Source organism: Styela clava, chromosome 11, assembly GCF_964204865.1.
Source record: "Styela clava chromosome 11, kaStyClav1.hap1.2, whole genome shotgun sequence".
NCBI classification, from domain to species: Eukaryota; Metazoa; Chordata; class Ascidiacea; order Stolidobranchia; family Styelidae; genus Styela; species Styela clava.
Window position 1 is genome coordinate 14723503 of NC_135260.1, and position 23810 is coordinate 14747312.

General features: G+C 33.9%; 4 protein-coding genes and 1 long non-coding RNA gene across 7 annotated transcripts; all 5 read right to left on the bottom strand.

The window, feature by feature from the left end:
* Positions 1-1869: 1869 nt before the first annotated feature.
* Positions 1870-3816, bottom strand: LOC120347589 (uncharacterized). The gene is made up of 4 exons (XM_039417628.2): positions 3629-3816; positions 3106-3312; positions 2599-2682; positions 1870-2176 (listed from the first exon to the last, which is right to left on the bottom strand). The coding sequence occupies exons 1-4, from the start codon at positions 3683-3685 to the stop codon at positions 2024-2026; spliced, it is 501 nt and encodes a 166-aa protein (XP_039273562.2). The 5' UTR covers positions 3686-3816; the 3' UTR covers positions 1870-2023.
* Positions 3817-6745: 2929 nt separating this feature from the next.
* On the bottom strand, positions 6746-8776 carry LOC120348082 (uncharacterized). The gene is made up of 4 exons (XM_039418197.2): positions 8531-8776; positions 7649-7888; positions 7506-7559; positions 6746-7120 (listed from the first exon to the last, which is right to left on the bottom strand). The coding sequence occupies exons 1-4, from the start codon at positions 8600-8602 to the stop codon at positions 7007-7009; spliced, it is 480 nt and encodes a 159-aa protein (XP_039274131.2). The 5' UTR covers positions 8603-8776; the 3' UTR covers positions 6746-7006.
* A 1781-nt stretch (positions 8777-10557) lies between these two features.
* On the bottom strand, positions 10558-12876 carry LOC144429738 (uncharacterized). Of its 2 annotated transcripts, none has more exons than XM_078117929.1 (4): positions 12729-12876; positions 11652-11891; positions 11523-11570; positions 10558-10750 (listed from the first exon to the last, which is right to left on the bottom strand). In XM_078117929.1, exons 1-4 carry the CDS (start codon positions 12798-12800, stop codon positions 10616-10618), a joined length of 495 nt encoding a protein of 164 aa, XP_077974055.1. In that variant the 5' UTR covers positions 12801-12876; the 3' UTR covers positions 10558-10615. The 2 variants fall into 2 exon arrangements, with proteins under 2 accessions (XP_077974055.1, XP_077974054.1); XM_078117928.1 differs by having other exon boundaries at positions 10558-10753.
* Positions 12877-15312: 2436 nt separating this feature from the next.
* LOC144429604 (uncharacterized) lies at positions 15313-16244 on the bottom strand. The gene is made up of 3 exons (XR_013478900.1): positions 16085-16244; positions 15655-15723; positions 15313-15512 (listed from the first exon to the last, which is right to left on the bottom strand). It is a non-coding gene; the product is annotated as an uncharacterized LOC144429604 (long non-coding RNA).
* A 2325-nt stretch (positions 16245-18569) lies between these two features.
* Positions 18570-21082, bottom strand: LOC120347697 (uncharacterized). 2 transcript variants are annotated; one of them, XM_039417759.2, is made up of 4 exons: positions 20939-21082; positions 19699-19938; positions 19570-19617; positions 18570-18800 (listed from the first exon to the last, which is right to left on the bottom strand). In XM_039417759.2, the coding sequence occupies exons 1-4, from the start codon at positions 21008-21010 to the stop codon at positions 18666-18668; spliced, it is 495 nt and encodes a 164-aa protein (XP_039273693.1). In that variant the 5' UTR covers positions 21011-21082; the 3' UTR covers positions 18570-18665. The 2 variants fall into 2 exon arrangements, with proteins under 2 accessions (XP_039273693.1, XP_039273692.1); XM_039417758.2 differs by having other exon boundaries at positions 18570-18803.
* Between the last annotated feature and the right edge of the window lie 2728 nt (positions 21083-23810).

The window sequence follows — 23810 nt, forward strand, 5'->3', positions numbered from 1 at the left end:
CGGTATAAAAAGATTCTTTGGATAGAGATACTTCTCTTAACATTTTGCTAGATTTTAAAAAGTACATTTTTTTTTAATTTGTGTGTATGACTGAGATTTTTAAATCGAATTATATCCATAAAAATCATTGTGGCTGAGCAATAAGCCCTGTTTGAATATACGTTTGGAGTCCTTAGGCCCAAAAAGAGCGTTATGCTGGTCGAAGCACTGCTATAAGCCTATAATATACCGTCATGACAAGTTACATCTAATATTAGCCCCCACTATTTACAATTCTTTGTAGAGTTAAAAGTGTTTTAAGTTTTATAAACCACCTGTGTTTTTCTGGTTTTGGCTATGATACTCCTCATATTAACAAAATATTTTCCATCAGTGTCCTAGATTTTAATTTTCTATATTCATTTCAATATTTTATTTCTCGGGCATTTGTGACATTTTTTGTACACGACGTTTAGAATCTCTAAGGGGTTGTTGTTGGTGCGACATTTGTTGTTGAAATTAACGCTTTTCAGTGGAATCGTATTCAAATTTTTAGTACTCATAAATGGTTGATTCCCATAAAAAAAATACTACATATTTTTTTTTTTGAGTTTTACTCAGCAAGATATCTTACCCCAAAATTTTGTTATTTGTGCGAATATTGCGCCACCACACGGAATTACGTCATACCAATCGAAAAACATCGCTGCTGCAGATTTCTGCAGTGTAAGTAAATTTCCAGTGTACCTTGTTTTCATATATTTGTGCATTGCTTTCTGGTCATAATTGCAGCGACACAAAATGACTGTAATAATAGGAAAATCATTCGCTGAATTGGTATACCAGGCTCGTCGTCTTCTTCGACGGAACAAAAAACTTTTATTATATTTTTTATCATATATTTACAAGCAACTAACGTTCAAAATAGTTGTTTCAAAAATATATATTCACAATCAACTAACGTTCAAAATAGTTACTTAAAAAATAAAAATAAGAACAAATAGAGTTAAATCCTTTCAGCTCCTGTTCGTTACATTGAAAAATAATTAATATTGCATAATAGCGTGAATCTATAATTTATTTTTGCTGTGATTTCGTGGCTGACCATGAGAAGAAAGTAGATCAGAAAACATGAGCAATGCGGAAGTTTTTGTAATTTTTAGGATCATTGTTGGTTCAGTAACATCTGCCTACTTTTCTAATGTTTAGAATGTTACAGCTGAATGACTTAAACAATGGTCTAGAAAATTGTAATGTTGATTTTGTTCGCAACGGGAAGATAATCTCTTACTCAGATCGCGAGCTGGCTTCATTATTCATTATAATTTTTATCATATATATATTTACAATCAACTAACGTTCAAAATAGATATTTCAAAAATAAAAATAAGAACAAATAGAGGTAAATCATTTCAGCTGCTGTTCGTTACATTGAAAAATAATTAATAATGCATAATAGCGTGAATCTATAATTTATTTTTGCTGCGATTTCGTGGCTGACCATGAGAAGAAAGTAGATCAGGCGGTTCAACTACATTCTACAACAACGGTGCACAGCAGCCGCCGTGAAAAAATAATGCGGCTGTCCACATACAAAATCCTATAAACAGAAAACAAAAAAAAGTTCAAAATATAGGATTTGGCGACTATGCTTTGCAAACTTTTATAGAATAAATTCATTAAAACATATGACGTTTCATTATACTTTTGGGGACAAGAAAATGGGGGCGAACGTCCCTATCGACTTTCGATTTTTTTTTCAAAATGGTGCAACCATTATGCAAGAGATCCGTGATACCTGTATTAATTAATTTACTTTATTTAGAATTGTATTCAATAGCATTAGTTATATGCGTTATAGGGTTTGTGAATGGAAACTCAATTTTTCGATTTTCCCTCCCATTTAAGCGCTCCTCCCATGGCCTTTTACTGTGGATTATATTAAAAACATATATTCAAGAAAGTAATAGTTTTAAATGGAAAATTTATGCTTTTGTGAAAAATTAATGAGATGAGGTTGTATACAGCATTTCGTAATTTATTTTCACTCGGGTGTTTTCGGTATGGGTACATTGTCATGTTTCGGGCGAGGACGACGATGATGCTTTCGGCGTCTTCCTCTGCGGTGCATTCTTTCGTCATCTATATTTTCCAGAATTTCCGGGGCGATCTCAAGTTTCCCCTCTTCTGTGGAAACCTAGAGATAGAAAAAAAGCGTTTTGGAAATTAGAAAGAAATTTAGTAGAAACGTCGCGGTTTCCACAATATGTTACATGAGCAATGTGGTAGTTTCTGTAATCTTTAGGATGTTTGTTGGTTCAGTATTCTCACATATGCCTACTTTACTAATGGTTAAAATGTTACAGCTCAATAGCTTAAATCAATGGCCTTGAAAAAAATAAGAAAAATCTAATGTTTATTTTGTTCGCAGCAGAAAAATAATATTTTACTCAGATCGCGGGCTGACTTCATTATTCGACGAATTGCTTCTTTCTTTGTCTTTTTCGTAAAATCTAACTTATTAAGCGTTGCTCTGGTAGATTGGCTACAACACCGTTCCATTGTTGACGATTCAAATATTTACACACACCAAGAAAAAATTTATGTTTCTAAACTCACGTCGTTCTCGTTGTTTTCGGATTGTAGAGGTTCGGCACTAAACAATCCATCTTTGTAGATCAGTTGTACCTTGCAGTTGTCTACCTGAAATTTTATTTTTCGTTTAATATATTCATTTAGTCCATACGTATTTACGTACATTTAGATGGATTTGTCGAAATGAAATATTAAATAAATAGGTTATCATTTCCCATGAGATCGATTTAAAATAAGAGAGCTCAGATATAGGGACACGGAAGGCCAATAACAAATCGCGGTACCGGTAGTCTACCTATACGACCCACGCGGGAATGTGGCTGAGTTAGCAAAATATAAACGAAGACGGACGTGACGCAGGCGATCTCGTTTGACGGAATAAAAAACACAATGAAATGTTTAAATATTTATAGAATCTCATAGCACTCAGGGAAAATTTGAAATAAAAAAAAATTAATGGCTTCCTGGCGACTGCTTCAGTTGAATGAAATTAAGCTTACTGAATATCAAGTCGTAGTTACAATATCGTACCTCATACTCGACTCCTATCATTTGAGCTATTGTGATTCCATGATCAATTTTCAGACGACATATCTCTCGTCTGTAACGGCACAAGTACACACCGGCACCAATCAGCATGCCGAACATCATCAGATTGAATACAAGGCTTGTCACAATGCCACATTTTCTTCTTGGCCTATCGCGGTATCCGCTGTATTCCGCGTCAGATTTTTCCATCTGTAAAAAATGAATTATTCAAATGAAGGTTAAAAAACGATGACTAATTTAAAATGTGAACGTGCTTAAATCTGCCAAAATTGTCAAATCAAAATTAAAATGAATAATTGTCATAGACTAACACAGACCGAAAGAGATATTTGCAATGAGCTGAGTGATTTCTTAGGTAGACAATCGATACACGTTATATTTCATTCATCTAAAACTGAATTTCCCCACGTTTCATTAGCTTCGGATAAAATAACTTATAAACTATAGTATTAGTTGATTACAAATGTTCATGATTACCGATAATTATACAATTTTCTAAACTCACCGGTAAATGAGTGTTTTTGCCTCTACCCTTTGTATGTTTTGCTGTATTGACAACCATGATTGCTAACTAGTTGCTATACTGTTGCTACTCAATCGTTACGGATATTAACGTTCTGAATAGTAAGTATGTAATTTTAAAAGCGTTCGAAAACAAGTACAGCAACAGAACAGTACTGTGATCAGTGACACCTGTTATCAAAATGAATATAAGCATCATTATATACCTGATTTATAATATGTGGATTGGATCTGTATTTTATGACCTGCTTAGTAATACTTCCGTGTCCAGGTGAACTTTGTGGACACATAAAGCTTTGTTATTATTATTTTATGAATTGATATGTATTACTACCAATCAAGCGCGGCTATAGAATAAATACCTTTCAGAAGTACGGTGTATGTATATGTCAAGAGTGGTCGTATTCAATTTTAAAATATGATGCAATTAATGCTTCCCACGTATGGGATTAGCATGGGATTGGTTAACAGTTAAGTAGAAATTGACGCACATTGACTAACACAATCACACGAATGTTGAATTCATTAATTAACAATGCATGAAATAAATGATACATAACGACGTACCTGGCCTATATATTTTGCATTAAACGAGGAAGCAATGCGGAACTTCTGCATCTGACTAATGCGCATTATATAATTTCTATATATTATCGTGACAAAGCGTTTTGACAAAGTCACGTGACTCGCCACCTACCACAAATCATTGTTTGCTAATTTGGTGGGTGGAATTTTAATCAAGCGTCTAACTAACCGAATTTTGACGGATTTTCAAACAGTTCCCTACAAATAATGAGCCTTGACACGCTTCCATGCAGCTTCTTGGAGCTAATGTTATAACTGACTAATTCTTGTATATCCGTAGAGTATATATATGCTCATAAATTATAGCCCATAGAAAGGGAAAATACCAGATGACCTGCCCTGCTATACCCATACCCTCGTTTTCTTTTTCTCTGCGTATACCACGCAAAGCAATCAGTCTTTCCGTAACTTAACTATTCCAACAAAACAAAAGGTTATCGTAAATTACTCATAATTCTGTGATATGCTCCTGCTTAATTAGTCAAGGATTGAAGTAAAATATAATTTTTGTAATTTTGAAAGGTCAAAAAAGTTAAATTCCACCATCAGAAAATTATCACTCGGTTTGGCGAAATATTCTTCCATCAAAATAGTGTACAAAATAAGTCATTCAGGGATATTTGTTATTATGAACTTATGACATTTCACTGAACTATTAGCATTTTCTGTAGTGTTTAAACTCTGAACGTATCAGGAGAAATTGCAATTACATTAATTCAATCTTTACCTATCAGCCTATGAAAATTCAATCTCATTTGCAAAGGAATTTTTAACGATACCCAACAATAAAACTCATAAAACGGCATTTTCTTAGTTTAACCAGAATATCATTATTTCATTCATTTGGTCGATATATGTACGGGTCAAACATGTTCTATCAAAGTCATATATCTTCACCAAACTGGTTTATTTATTTTTCAGAATTCATTCGTTATACCAAGGGAACGGATTGTTTACGGTGATTACCTTCAGACCACAAATTCAGAAAGTCAATTTCCTTTCCTTTATATGACAACGCCCGAGGTGTAAGGAAGTAGGAAAAGATGAATTTTGATCTTGCTTTTATAGGGGATGAACCTTACTACCAGGCCTGTGAAGTCGGATCTTCTGTAATTTTATATGATCGCGGCTTGCTAAATTCGTCAAAAAAATCGAAGCAAACCGGTTCGCACCGTTTGTCTCGCAATAGTCGAATAAATCTTAGCTCCCAACATTCACGACAATCAAGTTCAATATATTTTTTGATATGTTTTTTCTACAGTTAAATTGATTTTAGAACCATATGAATATTTAAGTGTCCTGTAAATATAGGAGCCATACTTAACAGAATTTAACAGAATCTGTAAAGTACCTCTGATTTTTTGAATATTTCAACACAAACAAATTTACATTCACATATTTTGAGTATAAATTCACATAACCGGATTGAATTGTAAAAAAATAGTCATAGTGTAACATATTTTTTCTGTCTTCGCCGCTAGGTGAAGATAATGAGACCCTATTCCGGGATTTATTGACATTTTGAAGTAGCAGTCGATACGGCTGAAAAGGTCGTGAGTTCGCAACTGTGGTCAGCGATTGGCTATATCTATTGTATGTTAAGATAGGCAACGGATAATGTAACGGACGGACATTCTTCATATATATTCACTACAGAAAATATTCGTACACAGCAGGTACCAAACGGGATAACATATGATCTCTCGCATCCTACATATAAAGAAGAGAACCACTACGACCACCAAGATAATATCATGTGTTTCCCCAAAATTCATTATCTTTTTATTCGAGAAAATCTGTTTTTAAGCACTCTTGTAGTAGAGAGGGTTTTTTTTCTCATTTGTCTACCGTGGTAGTGTGATGGTTCAAAATAAAGGTATCTAATGAATAATATTAATTATATTAAAACTGCAATGCATTAGACTTGTTGGCGAACTCACCTGCAAGAATATCGTCTGTCGTTGTAAATCTAAGATTGGCAGCCACCGTTTAATTTAGACCAGAACGGGCGCAATATCGCTTCAAAAACGAATGTGCTAACTGCTACTTTGGTATTGCTTGTCCTTCCCACTTACGATAAATAAATGCGAGGCCATATCTTTGAATGGATTACATTTAAAGCGCAGTATACAGTCACTAAGTATATTATGTTGTCAAATTCGAATCTCTCTGAAAATCCAATTTATCTACGAATCACTATTTTGTAAGAACTTTTTGATACTTTATTAAAATTAATTGGCATCTTCTTTTCAAAAAGCTTAATATCAAGAAACCATTAATGTTAAAAACACAATTAGCCCAAATTCCAAGTAAATATTAATTATATCTTTTAAAAAATAAACGAGACAGCGATCAAAGACCGCCGACTTATCGATCAAGCGGCGTGTATCGATCTCGCGGCGTGTATCCTTTGCTCTGATTTAGTAGCGACACCACGTGTCCAATCACTAATTAATTAATAACTTGCTAATTATACGACATAATTCATTCAAAATCAATAAGTTTCGAGATATGATGAAAGCACATGCAAAATTTGGAGCAGATTCAACCTCGCTTTCGTGAGATATCGCATGTATCTAACAGACAAACAAACAGACAAATACCTATCAACATACTTACTGATCAAGATCGATAAGTAATCATTTAATAGACACCAATAAATTATTTTCCTTTTTATTGTATCATCGATTAATGATTCCTGATTGACTGTAACTAATAATAGAAATCAATATGTACAATAGTTGGTCAAATGTTTACGCTTTCACTCAGTATTTCTTTATGGCCCCCTTCTTCCTCTATGTTTCGGTCTTCCGCCTTTTGGACTTTTACCTCCGTAGCCCAGAGGCTTGTCATCTTCATCCTGCTGTTTTTCTTTTATGTTGTCTAACACCTAGTCGTAACAATATAATAATTTGAAGAATTTAGAACCGTAGCACCAGTGTGATTCTTGTGTTTCGAATGCTTTTAATAGCAAATCAAGTATACCAGCTACCTCATCAACTAATGTATGCGTTGGTTCAATATTCATTATATTTTTCTATAAGTACATCTGACTTGAGTACTCTTGTGCGCGTAAGGCATACACATACGATTCTTTCAATCTCTTTCCCCCATATATTATCCCATCTATCAATTTGCATGTAGTTGCACATACATTATAATATCGGACTTTTCATTTTTAATCAGTGACATACAGCGAGTATGCCATAATATGAGCATCAAATGACCCATACTTCGACTGTTGTAAAGTCAATTCCAAAAATTGAAGATGTTACCCTATCAATCGGTTCTTCCATTTTCATAGTGTTCATTACATCACATCCAATGACCTGTCAATCACACAAAAACTAGAGTTTATGCAACGAAAATGGTAAAGAATTACAGATATTATTGCAAAATATAATACGTTATCTCGAACCTGGTAGAGATAGTTTTCTTTATTATATCTCTGTGTATCTCTGTAAACTTTGTTGGCGCATTTACTTTGCTTAACGTGTGTAATCATCACGATGCCCAGAATAATAACAACTGCCAACAAGAGCAAGTTGCAAACAATGCTGGATATCATGCAGCATTTACGTGGTTTTCTTGTTTTACATGGAACCATCGTTGAATAAGGCGGGGCGGGTGGAAGTGACGGAGCTGAAGGTTGAAACTTCTGCAAAATACTGCAGGCAGTTATTAGATCATAAAAGATTGAGTGACTTTATGAAGCCGATAACTACAATATTATGTTAAGAGGGATTAGACAACCAATGCTGTTAAACTAATACAAGCAATAATGGATCATTTCTCCAGAATAAACTCATAAACTGCACAAAAATACATTCTTTTCCAAGTAAGTATCAAGAAGAAAAAAGTAATATAAAAAAGAAAAATATTCTGGTAATTTAGATCGAGGCTATTGCTTTGCCTGTATATTTGTAAAAATCAGCTTATGTGCGTCATTCAATGGTTCATTAGATGTACAAAATGTCATAATGAAAGTATTAGTAAGTATACCAATCTTGACGCAGGGCATAGACAACACAAATGTCAAAACAATACAGATGATGAAAATTTAATGTTTTGTTCGCACGATTCGAAATAAAAAAAAATGCAACGTACTGTAGCGAGTTAAAAAGAAATTATAAAGATAGCATACATCATAAATCTAATAGAAAAATTGTCGAACAGATATATTGTTTTATGACATTTTCAACAGATATTGATATACATTTTTCGTTAAATCAACACAGTTTTCAGTAAACAGCAAAATTTAAATAAATCTTGAAACCGGCGAATATTCGTTACAACTTACCTCGCCGCCCGGATATTTTCCAGCTGTTGGGAGTGGCATAGTTTTCTCTGCGCCTGAAGCGTGGACAACCATTTTTTATTACATCTAATTTAGGCCAAAAGAATAAACTTTGAATTAGAAGAAAAATTAGTCGATAACTTATCCAGGCATAAAAATGAATGCATACCCCAACTGTCAAACCATTTGTTGAATACAAGATATTGTGGCGGACAACGAAGCGCTGCCTTACTTTATCATTGCTAAACGATTCTATAAATAAAATCATTTATGAAGGTGAACATCATTATTAAGTCAATTTCAACTTTGGTTGTATATTATACCTAAACCGCTTCTTTTATATATTGTTTCGATTCGCCACTACTGCACACACACATATGTTTATTCAGATCTGAATACATTATGCAGCATTTTCTTCCGTTCAAACTACTAAACAATTATTCCAATATGTGTTTTGATTTCACACGTATAAGCGATATATTCGGAATCAACTTTTGAAGACAAATTTTGGTTTTTTTTTAGTCCAATTTTTTTATTAGATTCAAAACAGTACACATTATAGAGTGAAGCATTGGCGTTTCGTTATGTACGCTTTCTGACTTACACATCTCACTAATTCAATATCAAGAACGTCAACTTTCAAAACTAAAACACTCTGTAATTGAATAAAAGGTAATTTATTCTTCCTTAGGCTCCAAAAGCAAATCTTATTTCAACAAAGCTCAAAATAAGGGGGGGTCAAATTCAACCATGTGAATAGTTGATGACTTGTCCCGTAGACATAAGACCTAATACGTAACGAAGTCAGTAAACTAATCCAGACTTTCAAATATTTCTACATATATGCACCCGAAAATGTGAGGCCATATTACCCCTTTCTGATTGCGAGAGGGGAGGACACATGGCCAAAATAAATATAAATTATAATATAATACCTATTAATTATTAAAACATTGATAAATAAAATTATCATTCCAATCTTCAAAGTGAACAGATCTACCATAAAAAAGATACCTGAATAGTTACAATATGAATGAACTTTATAGATTTGCTGTTATGTAGATAAATGAATAGAGTCGTCAATATTTTATTGTCTTTGTCAAAGAATAATAACATTATAAACTGTCTAGGAGACATTTGGATTAAATTTGTATTTTTTAAGGTTCAGAGATGGTAGTTTCATTCATTCGGCCATATTTAATTTTTTACCTATTGAGACGGGACTATTTGGAACATGAATAATTCGGCGCTCCAGAAGCATGTGTATGGAGGTACCTAATATTGTTCACCTACTTTATATCAAGTTGTGTACAGCGACTAATTACTATTGGCAGAGGGTGTATTCACTTGGCTAACACATTCAGTCACCGAACTCGTAAGAGAACTAAAATAAGGAAAATTGTAATAAAATTATGGCCTAACTCTAACCTGGTACACATACTACCGGAGTATCAATAATCGACTGATTAAAAAGTGAAACAATTTTAAACCGCCTACATTAACTATATATATGAAAAAGTACAAATAGGTGTCTACTTTTTTAGCATAACTTTCAGACTGATAATCTGAACTGTACTTGCTTGCACATATCGTCTATCAATCCTAGAAGTGCACCAATACTGTTGCTTTTCCACAAGCGGTCGCTGTCGCGATCCGAAACCAGGTATACCAGATTGCCTACTATTAGAAACCTTCGAAAACGACGTAGGCTATTTGAAACGTAAGTTTATCCTGAAGAACTGCTCAAGCATATGTATCTCTGAACTGCATCCCTTGCAAACTTCACTAAGTTTTAGATCACATACAACACGATCCCTTAAACACGTTTCCCCCCTTTTTACGTCATTTTTATAATCCGTCAAACATCCACCATCCAATTCAGAAAAAAATTGAAAATCAGAATGCTTTCGCAATGCACGAATGGGATAATTCAGATTTTGTCAAAAATTTGACACGTAATCGTGTGTTCTCAACATGCACTGCTTTGTTTGAATTATAATATTAAAATAGTTTGTATAACATTGTGGAAATATGTTCTTAGTATTTTATTCAACAAATTTACAATACTCTCCACAAATATTTTTATTACTATCCTAATCCTCCGCTTCTTCCCTTTCTGGGACTTTCTCCACCTCTTGGACTTTTGACTCTGTCGTCATCGTAAAACGTCTTTTTCTCCTCATCGTCATCATCGTCGATATCTTCCAATATGTAGTCACTTATCTGCTAATAATAATAATATCATTTATTTTTTCCAATTTTTTTTTCGCGAGTTTCCTAATCTGTAGTATAATAAACCTTATTGGGACAAATATCATTTCTATTTGGTCTAGTAATTAGAAATTTTGTACGATTATTTTCATCGGGAGTTTGCATACCTTGCTTTATTAATTAGCATTATCGACTAGAATTTTTAATTTATTTCCGTGATTTTTCGTTTCCTAGTTTGCTGTATAATAAACCTTATTAATAAGAATATAATATCAGTTTGGCACAGTAGGCCTGATGAGAAATACGAATAATTTTTGTATGAATTTTTTCATCTGGAGTTCGCGAACCTTGCTATGAATTAACATTATGGAGTGATGGACTACTATAGTTCACCGGTAAGTTTAATGATGCTCGTTTAGTCGGGTAAAGACAATTTCGTGTCGCATAGAACAGACACATGTTTTTCCAAATGTATATTTACACAAAGGTTTTTCTACTTATACTCGTATACCATAGTTTTTAGTTTTTAATCTACGTACATTCGTACGGACAAAACATTTCCATGTGGCAATGCGGGCCTTGAGCAACTACACATATATGATGATAAACTATGCATCTGCGAAAATGTGAAAAGCGACCCTTGTAAAAATATTCTTCACTTCGAATGTATGTAACTACTAACATATACAAGCCAGAACACAACGGGTAAAGTTTTTCAGCAGAAAAAAGTAAATCATAAATGAAATAATCAGTGACCAGCACAATCCAATTATGTTATCCTAACCTGAAATTTTCTCATTTTCCTAATGTTCTTCACCTTGCATCCATCAATCTGTCAATCAAACAAAAAAAGACTTTATGTGATCAAAACAATATAACAAGTAAATATCGTGAATGGTACATAATAACATACCTGGTAGACATAGTTTTTTTGGTTCAATCTCTGGGTAGCTCTGTGGACTTCGTTGGCGCATTTACTTCGCTTAACGTATGTAATCATCATGATGCCCAGAATAATAACAACTGCCAACAAGAGCAAGTTGCAAACAATGCTGGATACCATGCAGCATTTACGTGGTCTTCTTGTTTTACATGGAACCACCGTTGAATAAGGCGGGAGGGGTGGAAGTGACGGAGCCGAAGGTTGATACTTCTGCAAAACAGAGCAAGTAGTTATTTAAAGTATGAAGGCCTAAATAATCTCATCCACTAGACACCTCAAATAAGCAGATAATCGCAATATTATGCCAAAAGGGACGAGACAACTAGTTATGTTAACTCTAATGAGGTCTCGGAACGAACGACAGCATGTACTACAATGGATATTTCCCCGATCATCGATTTTTTTGTTTATTTCCGTAAGAATGACTAATAAATTAACGGTGTAACAATTGTAATATGAGAGGCCTCAATTAATCAGAAATATTTTCAACATCCATTGCGTAGATCACAAAGTGCATGATATATTCTCACTTATCCGATACACACAAAGTGCAGGATCAATTGTCAATCCCGTGTAGAGAATGTACGATTTTGGCTCAAAAATTGTTATAATTCCTTCATAACTTTCAGCTTAAAAGGGCTTGCGTGTTAATACCTCCTCGTGATTCATTATGTCTATTATTTCGCACAAAATTTATAAAAATAATTTCATCAATGGAAGAATTACTTGCATTTTACGCCAGTTTTATCCACAGAAAACTAGCCTATGTGCGTCATTCGATGGTTCATTAGATGTACAAATGTCAAAACAATATAGTTGATGTGAATTTAATATTTTGTTCGCACGATTCCAAGTAAAATAGCGTAATATAGCGGCTTAATAAAATAAATTATGAAGATAGCAGACACCATAAATCTTATCAAAATTATCGAACAGGTGCATTGTTTCACGAAATTTTCGAAAAATATTGATATAAAATCTTCGACTTTTATCAGCAAAACAACTTTTAAACGATCTGAAAACCTATGGGTATTCGTTAGAACCCACCTCACCGTCCGGATATTTCCCTGCCGTTGGGAGTGGCATAGCTTTCTCTGTGCCTGAAGCGTGGACAACCATTTCTTAGTTATCTACGTTATGCCTAAAGAAGAAACTTTGAATAAGAAAAAAATTATCAATTAATTATCAATTAAAAATGAATGCATACCCCAACTGTTGACCGTTTTATCTACGAAATAATTTCACTTCGACTTAAAATAAATTCTGAAAAAGTTCCATATTTTTGTGGTACTCCCGTAGTATGTGTACCAAATTAGAGTTAGCGCATAATTTTATTGTGATTTTGCTTATTTTAGTTCTATTACGGGGAATGTTTGTGTTATCCAAGTGAATATAACCCTGCCTATACGTTTCCGTCCCTTTACACAGCTTGATGTAAAGTATAGGCAAACAAAATTAGTTACCTCCATATTGGTACACATACTTCTGAAGTGCCATTTTTGTTCCTTCTTTTTTTTACCTATTAAACAATTTCAAAAACTACCCATTACAGACATAAGTCATTCCCGCTTCGCTTTGCGCGCTGTTGTCTCTGGTGAGTTACAAATGTAACTAATTCAATTCTATGAAACATCCCCATCTAAAATGTTACATTTTATAACTTTTTAGACGGAAATTTATTCTTTCGTCGACGTTAAAGGTAAATCCTATTTCAACCCGAAATAAACATAAGTAAACTGTCACCTATATTTCATCAGAGCAAATTTTTTACGATTTCGAATTGAGCCTTTTGTCGTTAGTATTCTTCTTGTGTCTAAAAACCTATTCATTCAAAGTACGTAAATAGTATTTTCTTTATCCGTGATCGCTTACCATGCAGTCACGATCGTTGGATCACGAGACACAAAATTAACCCTATAGTTATTTTTATCACAGGGAAACCTGTGATTTTGCAGCATTATCGGAAGAACATAGGATTCTAAAGGGTCAATGTTTATCCCGTTCCCTTAACAACCAACAAACACATAACCCAGGCCTAATGTGTTTGTGGTGACGGTATTTTTCCGCTTGCTTTCCGAATGCTTTTAATTTTTATGAGTTTCATGGAGCGAGTTGTTTCTTGGTAAAGGCTACTTTAGACCGACCATAAAAAGGCTTCTTAAATTTCATTGTAATTTAATAACCATGACTATAGGTTTTTGTCAGGGGTCTGCAAATATATAATGTGGCCATATAAAATAGGTAGACGACAAAAATAAATAATGATCATGGCGCTATAGCAAAAAGGGGCATCGTTTCGTGAGCTCGTGGCACCGAAGACAAAAACTGACAATTTATTTTCCCGTCGTGCCGCAAACTTAACAAAATTAAAACCATAATTACACTAACTTTTTCAAATTTGATATTCCAACAAGAAATGGAAAACAAAAATGTTACTTTGTTATATTTTTATTCACAAGTGAAATATACTTTGCCAATTAGATCACTTTAAGTTCAATTAGCTAGTGAATTATGTCTATTTTTAAAATAAAATTCTATTAAGTGATGAATATTTTGTCTGTCTAAATTATGATAGTTCTTTCACTTTTGAAGTAATATGTAAAATAGGAGAAAATTTCCCAAATCTCAATTACAAAGTAAAATTAGTTACATATGGTAACCCATTCCAATAATATATGTTACACATGCACAGTTGAATATAGAATTGCGCTTCCTTCATTTGAGGCCGAATTATTTTAACCTAAGCGGGTAAGCTCCGAAAAAAACAGTTAATTTCCAAAATTTCTTCTATTAATTTGAAAAGTTAAAATGGTACCTAGAAGCACAAAGTTTCGGTATTTTAAACATGATCAGTCATTAGGAAATTTTTTATTGGCTATATTAATAATAACTGAACATTGCACATATGTACCATCTTATGATGTTTATACAGCTTGCAAATAATAAGCCTTATATAGGGCACAACAATAGAATGTGGCATTATACATTTCATCGAATCTCAGCTTAGGCAGGCAATACTAAATTGACAACACACTGTGGGTTAATACAGAGCGAAAACAAGAGAAAGGTGAACTTAAGATGACAACCTATTTTCTGCCATGCCTCGCTTAGTTATGTCGTATGACGTCATACCAATACTCAGAACAAAAACGAGAAAAAGTAGAGAGAGATGGCATTGCGGAACATAACAGTATTCCCCTGTGTAAATGATAAAATGACATGGTGTATGTACAGACAGATAGCGCATAAAAATGGACTACAGAATACATTGTATTTTTAAAATCGACCAATTCATAATTTATACAACAATGAAACTTCTGATTTTACTTTCAAATGCTACTCTGTATCTTCCCAGGGTTATACTCGTAGATAACACTAAACATTGCATCTACTTAATGTGCCAACATGTGTCAACAATAAACAAGTATTAAATATACAGAAATTTTCAGTAAAACTCTGATAATACAATAACAAAATGTGAGTCAATTTTTTTTTCCAGTTGTAGCGAGCGTAAATACTATCGTTGCTGCCAAGCGAATAAAGCAATAAACATATAACTGAGGATATAATTATAGCATAGGTATATATTTAATATTTGAAAAAGGAGGGACTGCTGTAGTATACTGCGTAAGTCAATGAATATTTATTAAACTTCAAGCGGTCACTCATGATTATGTTTTAAGTTTTTTTGTTGTTCCAATGTCTCATTTATTAGTATCAATACCACTTTCTGAAATATGCAGACTCTTCAGGAATGTTGTAGGGCTTATCGAAGCGAATATACGCCTTGATGTGCCCGTACCACATATTGCTTCCATATTCGTCTTCCATCTATAAAAATAACATGTTTTGGTCATTTTATAGGGGTTGAGTTGACAATTAATACTAACTATACCACTAACGAATTAACGACACCTTGTGACGTGTCCATATATTTGAGCACAGCTCTCTTGTTACACAAACCAACTCTTACCCATCTCAATTTTTCGTGAGAGTCATCGTCAACATCGGCAGTCAGGTCAATGGTCTTGTCATGATCAGCCTAAAAAAACAATAACTGGAAAATAATGAATATAATAACATTTTTTTTATTCTTTTGTTTATAATGCTCACGCCTCTACTCCACACAACGCTCTATAGAACCAGCCATTGTGCAGTCATTTTGGGGAGGACAGGAATCTTATCGACTCGGCATTGCAACTACACCCCGGTTGACGTTGTGGACATGTACTGTAGTTTGAACCATAGATTTTAACTCGGACGACAACGTAGTTAGGTTAGATGTTTTAACTACTGGGACATTGTCTGTAAAATAGACATTTTGGGGTTTCTATTAGAAAATTACCTGATTGTATCTTTAGTTAAATTTTTATTTAACAAATTTTCATCAACTAAACGCTTACCATTTTGCTAGGTTTCAGCTCTATTTCGTTCGGGTTTGTCAATGCGGTAATTTCCTTATTCATTTCTTGAATTCTTACAAAAAGTATTGCAACAACGATAATTAACAACAAAATGATGGCAGGGAATAATGTATCCCATATCGCACGTTTACATCCTTTATTCTTTTCTTCTGCTACATCAGGAGAATTCTGTAATGAGAGTAGGCCTGTGTTGTTGAAACGCTTTCTGTTGTTGTTACTTTCAATACTAGTAACGTAACAAATTTGCCGTTAAAGGACGTATTTATTACATAGTGAGTCTCGGAAGTATTCTAAAAGACATATATACGTACATCATTCGGCACTCCTGAAGTATGCGTAACCAAGATGGCGGACACCGGCACGTAGTATGTGTACCAGGTTATGTGTGAAATTTTCCTTATTTTAGTTCTATTTCGAGTTCGGGGACTAGCCAAGTGACTCCCGTGGTATCTGTACCTAAAATTATGGCCTAACCATAACCTGGTACACATACTGCGTTCCGGTGTCCGCTATCTTGGTACGCATACTTCAGGAATACCTATTTATTTGCCTACAAACTTTATAATTAAAGCTTCAAAATCCCATTTAAGATGCGCTTGTATGTGTAGACAATGTAGAGATGTTTGGCTCGACATTATTTGGAAGGGAATAATTTTGTCGTAGGATGGTCCATGTAACCGTTGGTCGGTTATGGCTTCCTCTGCCATCTAGTCCATGCATCTGAAACAAATAACTGGGTAACTAATTCCGTACCCGACATGGACTGGTAACCGAACGAGGGGCCGTGAATCCCCATACGATCAGTAGGTGCTTTAGGGTCGTCTCATCGGTCCTCTCGCCCGAGATAAATATGTGAATCCTAGAGATTTGCGAGTTTGTATAACTTACTACATGGTCTTCACTGAAAGATTTCGTTTTCGCCTATAAAGGCTCATGTTAAACTATTTATTGTTTTTTAAAGTATATAGTATTTTCCCCTCTCAACGTTTCTTATTTTAAAGGAGACAAAGGTAAGATATATACAAACTAACATCGTCATCAATATCTACAACCTTTTCACCAGGTAGAGGTAGAGACACTATTTTACCGAAGTCTATTAATTATCTTTTGAAATTTATCGCCCATGCCAAAGAACGAAGTGTAAGCGGTGTTGGAATTCAAAACCTTCAGAGATGTAAAAAAGTGAGTACTTTGACTCTGTCTGCAGGTGATGAACATCAATACTGAAAATGCATAATTGGATCTTGGGCAAATTAATACGTATTAATACGACCTCATACGTAACGAAGTCAGTAAACTAATCCAGACTTTTTAAATATTTCTACATATATGCACCCGAAAATGTGAGGTCATATTACCCCTTTCTGATTGCGAGAGGGGAGGAGACATGGCCAAAATAAATATAAATTATAATATAATACCTATTAATTATTAAAACATTAATAAATAAAATTATCATTCCAATCTTCAAAGTGAACAGATCTACCCTAAAAAAGATACCCGAATAGTTACAAAATGAATGAACTTTATAGATTTGCTGTTATGTAGATAAATGAATAAAGTCGTCAATATTTTATTGTCTTTGTCAAAGAATAGCATTATAAACTGCTTGAGAGACATTTGGATTAAATTTTTATTTTTTAGGGTTTACTTTAGAAGTTTAGATGGTAGTTTCATTCATTCGACCGTATTTAATTTTTTAACTATTGAGACGGGACTATTTGGAACATTAATAATTCGTCATTAATAATAAGTTGTGTACAGCGACTAATTACTATTGCCAGAAGGTGTATTCACTTGGCTAACACAGTCAGTCACCGAACTCGTAAGAGAACTAAAATAAGGAAAATCGGTATAAAATTATGACCTAACCCTAACCTGGTACACATACCACGGGAGTATCAATAATTTGGCTGATTAAAAAGTGAAACAATTTTAAACCGTCTACATTAACTATATATATGGAAAAGTGAAAATGGGTGTCTACTTTTCAGCATAATTTTCATACTGATAATCTGAACGGTACTTGCTTGCACATATCGTCTCTCAATTCGAGAAGTGCACCCATAATGTTGCTTTTCCGCAAACCAGGTATACGAATGGTTTTCGGTACTTATTGCCTACTATTAGAAACCTTCGAAAACGACGTAGGCTATTTGAAACGTAAGTTTACCCTGAAGAATGTATCTCTGAACTGCATCTGTTGCAAACTTCACTGAGTTTTAGATCACATACAACACGATCCCTCAAACACGTTTCCCCCTTTTTTTACTTCATTTTTACAATCCGTCAAACATCTACCATCCAATTCAGAAAAAAATTGAAAATGCAGAATGCATTCGGAATGCACGGATGGGATAATTCAGATTTTGTTACAAAGATTTGACACGTAATTGTATGTTCTTAACATGCACTGCTTTGTTTGAATTATAATATTAAAATAGTTTGTATAACATTGTGGAAATCTGTTCTTAGTATTTTATTCAACAAATTTACAATACTCTCCACAAAGATCTGTACAATTAAATCGATAAAGACACTGTTACAAATATTTTTATTACTATCCTAATCCTCCGCTTCTTCCCTTTCTGGGACTTTCTCCACCTCTTGGACTTTTGACTCTGTCGTCATCGTAAAACGTCTTTTTCTCTTCATCGTCATCATCGTCGATATCTTCCAATATGTAGTCAATTATCTGCTAATAATAATAATATCATTTTTTTTTCAATTTTTTTTCGCGAGTTTCCTAATCTGTAGTATAATAAACCTTATTGGGACAAATATCATTTCTATTTGGTCTAGTAATTAGGAATTTTGTACGATTATTTTCATCGGGAGTTTGCATACCTTGCTTTATTAATTAGCATTATCGACTAGAATTTTTAATTTATTTTCGTGATTTTTCGTTTCCTAGTTTGCTGTATAATAAACCTTATTAATAAGAATATAATATCAGTTTGGCACAGTAGGCCTGATGAGAAATACGAATAATTTTTGTATGAATTTTTTCATCTGGAGTTCGCGAACCTTGCTATGAATTAGCATTATGGAGTGATGGACTACTATAGTTCACCGGTAAGTTTAATGATGTTCGTTTAGTCGGGTAAAGACAATTTCGTGTCGCATAGAACAGACACATGTTTTTCCAAATGTATATTTACACAAAGGTTTTTCTACATATACTCGTATACCATAGTTTTTAGTTTTTAATCTACGTACATTCGTACGGACAAAACATTTCCATGTGGCAATGCGGGCCTTGAGCAACTACACATATATGATGATAAACTATGCATCTGCGAAAATGTGAAAAGCGACCCTTGTACAAATATTCTTCACTTCGAATGTATGTAACTACCAACATATACAAGCCAGAACACAACGGGTAGAGTTTTTCAGCAGAAAAAAGTAAATCATAAATGAAATAATCAGTGACCAGCACAATTCAATTATGTTATCCTAACCTGAAATTTTCTCATTTTCCTAATGTTCTTCACCTTGCATCCATCAATCTGTCAATCAAACAAAAAAAGACTTTATGTGATCAAAACAATATAACAAGTAAATATCGTGAATTGTACATAATAACATACCTGGTAGACATAGTTTTTTTGGTTCAATCTCTGGGTAGCTCTGTGGACTTCGTTGGCGCATTTACTTCGCTTAACGTGTGTAATCATCATGATGCCCAGAATAATAACAACTGCCAACAAGAGCAAGTTGCAAACGATGCTGGATACCATGCAGCATTTTCGTGGTTTTCTTGTTTTGACTGGCACCACCGTTGAATAAGGCGGGAGGGGTGGAAGTGACGGAGCCGAAGGTTGATACTTCTGCAAAACAGAGCAAGTAGTTATTTAAAGTATGAAGGCTTAAATAATCTCATCCACTAGACACCTCAAATAAGCAGATAATTGCAATATTATGCCAAAAGGGACGAGACAACTAGTTATGTTAACTCTAATGAGGTCTCGGAACGAACGACAGCATGTACCACAATGGATATTTCCCCGATCATCGATTTCATTTCCCCGATGTACGTAGACACCTCAAATAAGCAGATAATTGCAATATTATGCCAAAAGGGACGAGACAACTAGTTATGTTAACTCTAATGAGGTCTCGGAACGAACGACAGCATGTACCACAATGGATATTTCCCCGATCATCGATTTTTTGTTCATTTCCGTAAGAATGACTAATAAATTAACGGTGTAACAATTGTAATATGAGAGGCCGCAATTAATCAGAAATATTTTCAACATCCATTGCGTAGATCACAAAGTGCATGATATATTCTCACTTATCCGATACACACAAAGTGCAGGATCAATTGTCAATCCCGTGTAGAGAATGTACGATTTTGGCTCAAAAATTGTTATAATTCCTTCATAACTTTCAGCTTAAAAGGGCTCGCGTGTTAATACCTCCCCGTGATTCATTATGTCTATTATTTCGCACAAAATTTATAAAAATAATTTCATCAATGGAAGAATTACTTGCATTTTACGCCAGTTTTATCCACAGAAAACTAGCCTATGTGCGTCATTCCATGGTTCATTAGATGTACAAATGTCAAAACAATATAGTTGATGTAAATTTAATATTTTGTTCGCACGATTCCAAGTAAAATAGCGTAATATAGCGGCTTAATAAAATAAATTATGAAAATAGCAGACACCATAAATCTTATCAAAATTATCGAACAGGTCGAAAATTATCGAGCATTGTTTCACGAAATTTTCGAAAAATATTGATATAAAATCTTCGACTTTTATCAGCAAAACAACTTTTAAACGATCTGAAAACCTACTGGTATTCGTTAGAACTCACCTCACCGTCCGGATATTTCCCTGCCGTTGGGAGTGGCATAGCTTTCTCTGTGCCTGAAGCGTGGACAACCATTTCTTAGTTATCTACGTTATGCCTAAAGAAGAAACTTTGAATCAGAAAAAAATTATCAATCAATTATCAATTAAAAATGAATGCATACCCCAACTGTTGACTGTTTTATCTACGAAATAATTTCACTTCGACTTAAAATAAATTCTGAAAAAGTTCAGTATTTTTGTGGTACTCCCGTAGTATGTGTACCAAATTAGAGTTAGCGCATAATTTTATTGTGAGTTTGCCCATTTTAGTTCTATTACGGGGAATGTTTGTGTTATCCAAGTGAATATAACCCTGCCTATACGTTTCCGTCCCTTCACACAGCTTGATGGAAAGTATAGGCAAACAAAATTAGTTACCTCCATATTGGTACACATACTTCTGGAGTGCCATTTTTGTTCCTTATTTTTTTACCTATTAAACAATTTCAAAAACTACCCAATACAGACATAATTCATTCCCGCTTCGCTTTGCGCGCTGTTGTCTCTGGTGAGTTGCAAATGTAACTAATTCAATTCTATGAAACATCCCTATCTAAAATGTTACATTTAATAACTTTTTAGACGGAAATTTATTCTTTCGTCGACGCCAAAGGTAAATCCTCTTTCAACCCGAAATAAACTTAAGTAAACTGTCACCTATAGTTCATCAGAGCAAATTTTTTACGATTTCGAATTGAGCCTTTTGTCGTTAGTATTCTTCTTGTGTCTAAAAACCTATTCATTCAAAGTACGTAAATAGTATTTTCTTTATCCGTGATCGCTTACCATGCAGTCACGATCGTTGGATCACGAGACACAAAATTAACCCTATAGTTATTTTTATCACAGGGAAACCTGTGATTTTGCAGCATTATCGGAAGAACATAGGATCCTAAAGGGTCAATGTTTATCCCGTTTCCTTAACAACCAACAAACACATAACCCAGGCCTAATGTGTTTGTGGTGACGGTATTTTTCCGCTTGCTTTCCGAATGCTTTTAATTTTTATGAGTTTCATGGAGCGAGTTGATTCTTGGTAAAGGCTACTTCAGACCGACCATAAAAAGGCTTCTTAAATTTCATTGTAATTTAATAACCATGACTATAGATTTTTGTCAGGGGTCTGCAAATATATAATGTGGACAAAAACTGACAATTTATTTTTCCGTCGTGCCACAAACTTAACAAAATTAAAACCATAATTACACTAACTTTTTCAAATTTGATATCCCAACAAGGAATGAAAAACAAAAATGTTACTTTGTTATATTTTTATTCACAAGTAAAATATACTTTGCCAATTAGAACACTACTTTGCCAATTAGCTAGTGAATTATGTCTATTTTTAAAATAAAATTCTATTAAGTGATGAATATTTTGTCTGTCTAAATTATGATAGTTCTTTCACTTTTGAAGTAATATGTAAAATAAGATAAATGTTCTTAAACTTTAATTACAAAGTAAAATTAGTCACATATGGTAACCCATTCCAAGAATATATGTTACACATGCACAGTTGAATATGGAATTGTGCTTCCTTCATTTGAGGCCGAATTACTTTAACCTAAGCGGGTGGGAGCCGAAAAATATATCAATTACCTTCCAAAAAACAGTTAATTTCCAAAATTTCTTCTATTAATTTGAAAAGTTAAAATGGTACCTAGAAATATGACCAGTCATGATAAAATCATAACGATCAGTCATTAGGAAATTTTCAATTGGCTATATTAATAATAACTGAACATTGCACATAGGTACCGTACCATCTTATGACGTTTATACAGCTTGCAAATAATAAGTCCTATATAGGGCAAAACAATGGAATGTGGCAGAGTAGAAAGCGAACTAGTCGCATTTTACATTTCACCGAATCTCAGCTTAGGCAGGCAATACTAAATTGACAACACACTGTGGGTGAATACAGAGCGAAAACAAGAGAAAGGTGAACTTAAGATGACAACCTATTTTCTGCCATGCCTCGCTTAGTTATGTCTTATGACGTCATCCCAATACTCAGAACAAAAACGAGAAAAAGTAGAGCGAGACGGCATTGCGGAACAGTATTACACTTTGTAAATGTTAAAATTGCATGGTGTATGTACAGATAGCACATGAAAAGGGACAACAGAATACATTGTTTTTTTAAAACGACAAATTCATAATTTATACAACAAAGAAACTTCCGATCTTACTTTCAAATGCTACTCGGTATCTTCCCAGGGTTATAATCGTAGGTAACACTAAACATTGCATCTACTTAGTGTGTCAACATGTGTCAACAATAAACAAATATTAAATATACACAAATATTGAGTAAAACTCTAGTAAGACAATAAAAAAATGTGAGTCCATTTTTTTTATAGTTGTAGCGAGCGTTAATACTATCGTTGCTGCCAAGCGAATAAAGCAATAAACATATAACTGAGGATATACCTATAGCATAGGTATATATTTAATATTTGAAAAAGGGGGGACTGTTGTAGTATACTGCGTAAATCAATGAATATTTACTAAACTTCAAGCGGTCATGATTATGTTTTTAGTTTTTTGTTGTTGTTGTTAATGTCCCATTTATTAGTATCAATACAACTTTCTGAAATATTCAGACTCTTCGTGCATGTTGTAGGGCTTATCGAAGCGAATATACGCCTTGACGTGACCGTACCACATATTGCTTCCATATTCGTCTTCCATCTATAAAAAGAACATACTTTAGTCATTCTATGGGATTTTAGTTGTCAAGTATTACTGACTATACCACTAACGAATTATTACACGAACCAACTCTTACCCATCTCAATTTTTCGTGAGCATCATCGTCGACATCGGCAGTC

What these genes read in the sequence shown, in the direction of transcription:
- LOC120347589 (XM_039417628.2), bottom strand. Translation starts at nt 3,685, where the DNA reads ATGGTTGTCAATACAGCAAAACATACAAAGGGTAGAGGCAAAAACACT. An exon ending in GCAAAAACACTCATTTACCG is followed by an intron (nt 3,313 to 3,628) that starts GTGAGTTTAGAA and finishes CATTTTTTACAG; the next exon opens with ATGGAAAAATCTGACGCGGA. An exon ending in TGATAGGAGTCGAGTATGAG is followed by an intron (nt 2,683 to 3,105) that starts GTACGATATTGT and finishes ATAAAATTTCAG; the next exon opens with GTAGACAACTGCAAGGTACA.
- LOC120348082 (XM_039418197.2), bottom strand. Translation starts at nt 8,602, where the DNA reads ATGGTTGTCCACGCTTCAGGCGCAGAGAAAACTATGCCACTCCCAACA. An exon ending in GAAAATATCCGGGCGGCGAG is followed by an intron (nt 7,889 to 8,530) that starts GTAAGTTGTAAC and finishes AGTATTTTGCAG; the next exon opens with AAGTTTCAACCTTCAGCTCC. An exon ending in TGGAAGAACCGATTGATAGG is followed by an intron (nt 7,121 to 7,505) that starts GTAACATCTTCA and finishes TGTTACGACTAG; the next exon opens with GTGTTAGACAACATAAAAGA.
- LOC144429738 (XM_078117928.1), bottom strand. Translation starts at nt 12,800, where the DNA reads ATGGTTGTCCACGCTTCAGGCACAGAGAAAGCTATGCCACTCCCAACG. An exon ending in GGAAATATCCGGACGGTGAG is followed by an intron (nt 11,892 to 12,728) that starts GTGGGTTCTAAC and finishes TCTGTTTTGCAG; the next exon opens with AAGTATCAACCTTCGGCTCC. An exon ending in AAAAAAACTATGTCTACCAG is followed by an intron (nt 11,571 to 11,651) that starts GTATGTTATTAT and finishes TTTGATTGACAG; the next exon opens with ATTGATGGATGCAAGGTGAA.
- LOC120347697 (XM_039417758.2), bottom strand. Translation starts at nt 21,010, where the DNA reads ATGGTTGTCCACGCTTCAGGCACAGAGAAAGCTATGCCACTCCCAACG. An exon ending in GGAAATATCCGGACGGTGAG is followed by an intron (nt 19,939 to 20,938) that starts GTGAGTTCTAAC and finishes TCTGTTTTGCAG; the next exon opens with AAGTATCAACCTTCGGCTCC. An exon ending in AAAAAAACTATGTCTACCAG is followed by an intron (nt 19,618 to 19,698) that starts GTATGTTATTAT and finishes TTTGATTGACAG; the next exon opens with ATTGATGGATGCAAGGTGAA.